The following is a 2474-nucleotide window of genomic DNA, read 5'->3' on the forward strand; positions in this document are numbered from 1 at the left end:
ATATATAAATCCCTCCATTGTTTCACTTCAAGTGCCAAACCCCTTCAACAATGGATAAAAGGAAGCCCTATCTTGCTGTTATTCTCATACAATCTATTTATGCTGGCATGTTCTTGCTCTCCAAGGCTGCATTTGATGGCGGCATGAACAATTTTGTGTTCGTTTTTTACAGACAAGCTGCAGCGACCGTTTTCTTGATCCCTCTGGCCTTGTTTTTTGAATGGTAAATTTCTCAATTAAGGTTGAAATTTTTTCCTGGTTTTTGGCCAATTTTCTTTGAAAGTTCAGTATATATGTATATATCCACTTGAGTAATTATTTTCTTTCTAACTCAAGGAAAACTGCGCCGCCTCTATCATTCGTGACCTTCTGCAAGATTTTTATGCTATCTTTATGCGGGTATGTCCAGTTGAAATCGCTTGTTGAATTAACATATTGCAGCCATCACACTCAAAGTTATCAATAGAAAATAAAAAAGCAATATACATGACTTTCAAGTTTCAATTTTCACTCGCTTTCTTCAATTTCAGGATAACTTTAAGCTTGGATATCTATGGGGTTGCCCTGGTTTATACCTCTGCAACTTTAGCTGCTGCAACAACAAATTGCCTGCCTGTTATCACTTTTTTCTTGGCAGTGTTACTCAGGTAATTAGTTCTAGCTCTTGATTTTTTTTTTCAATATCCATTCCTCTGTCTTCTTTTAGATTGATGAATGATATATTCTCTCATCTTATAAATTTCACTCTATGTATCCTTCTTAGGTAAATTTCTTTTAGGATATCTCTTTGGAGACAAATTTCATCGTTTAATTAGCATGATATATTAGTGAATGATGCTAACATTTTTTTTTACCCAAAAGTGAAAATGAAAAAAAAAAGAGAAGAAATAATTAATTAGTCGCGGCTTCTCATCAGAAGAGGAGCCATTCCAACTTCTTGTCAAAGGAAATGATGTTAGCATGAGACATGGAAATATCAGTATTAGGCTTCGTAGATGCTTCAAGTTTCAGATGTATGATGCCAAATTATGCATGGATTCATCACTTATATTCCATAATAACATTATTTGATATAATTTCAAAAGAGAAAAGTCCCTAATTTCATATATTTACGCGTGTTGAGATTAAGTCCTATTAAATCTTTCATTTAACTTGTTTTTAAAAAGGAAATTACCATTTTAGAATCGATTTTTATATCTTTTCTTATTTTTAACTAATACTAAATTTAAGTGGATTAATTCTAGTTTTATTTTTGCAAAATATATAGTAGGCATGCCATGTGACTGACAGCTCATTGATTCATTAGACCTAGTCACTCTTGTATCCAATGTCTTCCTCTTTAACTGTGATTAATTAAAAATTGATAGAAGGTTGCTTCTTAGGAAAGAATGTCTAGGTTGCAACTGATAAGGAATAGTTTTGTCCTAAAAATCTTGTCGGTGGAAAGGGCTTGAGACTCTCATAGGAATGGGAATATGCAGGGCAATTTGCCCTTCCATTAGTCCCATGTAGGAATGTTTTAAATATTTTATTAGTATTACTATTTGCTTGATTTTACCTTTGATCCCTGTGATTATTGGTCAAGAATAAAAAAAATTCCTCAATCATAGGAAATTATCATATAAAAAAAAGAGCTTAAAAAGATTATTTTAATACAATTTCTTATGTTGAATCCTACGTTCCAAACTTGCACACGCACACACACACAATATTATAAAAAACTTTTTTGTTTATAGTGAAAGATTTTGCTAGTTGCTGCATATTAATTTTTGAATTCCAAATTAAGCATCATTTGTTAAAAACATAATTACCAATACATACAATTTATCATTTTTTTTAAAGTTAATTTTATTGACATTAAACGCTATGCCATATGAAGTCTTTAACTTTATGCCAACAATTTATCATTTAATTTAACGGTAAATGTATATATCTTTCATTTATAAGTCAATTTCAAATGTTTACTTTTTTTTCTAAGTAAAAAAGCCATTTATATTAGATAATTAATGGTTTTGATCTTTTTTTTTTCAAGACCAATCGGGTATATACAACAATCGTCAGTAATGTCCTTGGAAAACCTTGCTCTATGCAAAGATCTTTGTTATTTTATTCTTATTCTTCTCATTAGTTAAATTGTGCCTTTCAATTAAAGTCAAAAAAGAAACATAGGGTCCCATGGTGTAGTAGCCAAAGAGAAAATGCCGATATGTAATAAATTCAGAAACATTTAAAACACTATACCTTGCAACATAGACAGGCTAACCAAAGATTTCCAGCGCGTGATCTAATTATATAAACTGTCAAATGCTCTTTTAATTAGCGATTTGTTAGTTTAACTCTTCATAAAATAAGTTCTAAAAAACAACAATAACATTGGTCTTTATTATTTGGTATTTTTTTAACGTTTTCATAAATCTTTTCTGCTCAATGAATATCCGATTCGTCGTAAAAGCAACCAACTAAATATGTTGTGA

General features: G+C 30.6%; 2 protein-coding genes across 2 annotated transcripts in view; one reads left to right on the top strand and one right to left on the bottom strand.

Moving 5' to 3' along the window:
- LOC110429307 (uncharacterized) overlaps positions 1-2474 on the bottom strand; it is a 35906-nt gene that overhangs the window by 29040 nt on the left and 4392 nt on the right. The gene's annotated exons all lie outside the window — the stretch shown is intronic.
- Positions 51-2474, top strand: part of LOC110429309 (WAT1-related protein At5g64700-like) — a 4629-nt gene continuing 2205 nt past the window's right edge. Inside the window, exons 1-3 of the mRNA XM_021445276.1 lie at positions 51-223; positions 337-399; positions 531-647. Coding sequence (XP_021300951.1) covers positions 51-223; positions 337-399; positions 531-647 — 353 coding nt within the window. The remainder of the gene's footprint in view (positions 224-336; positions 400-530; positions 648-2474) is intronic.

This window comes from Theobroma umbraticum, unplaced genomic scaffold (assembly GCF_002168275.2).
Source record: "Theobroma umbraticum cultivar Fairchild unplaced genomic scaffold, ASM216827v3 scaffold_44.0, whole genome shotgun sequence".
Taxonomy (NCBI): Eukaryota; Viridiplantae; Streptophyta; class Magnoliopsida; order Malvales; family Malvaceae; genus Theobroma; species Theobroma umbraticum.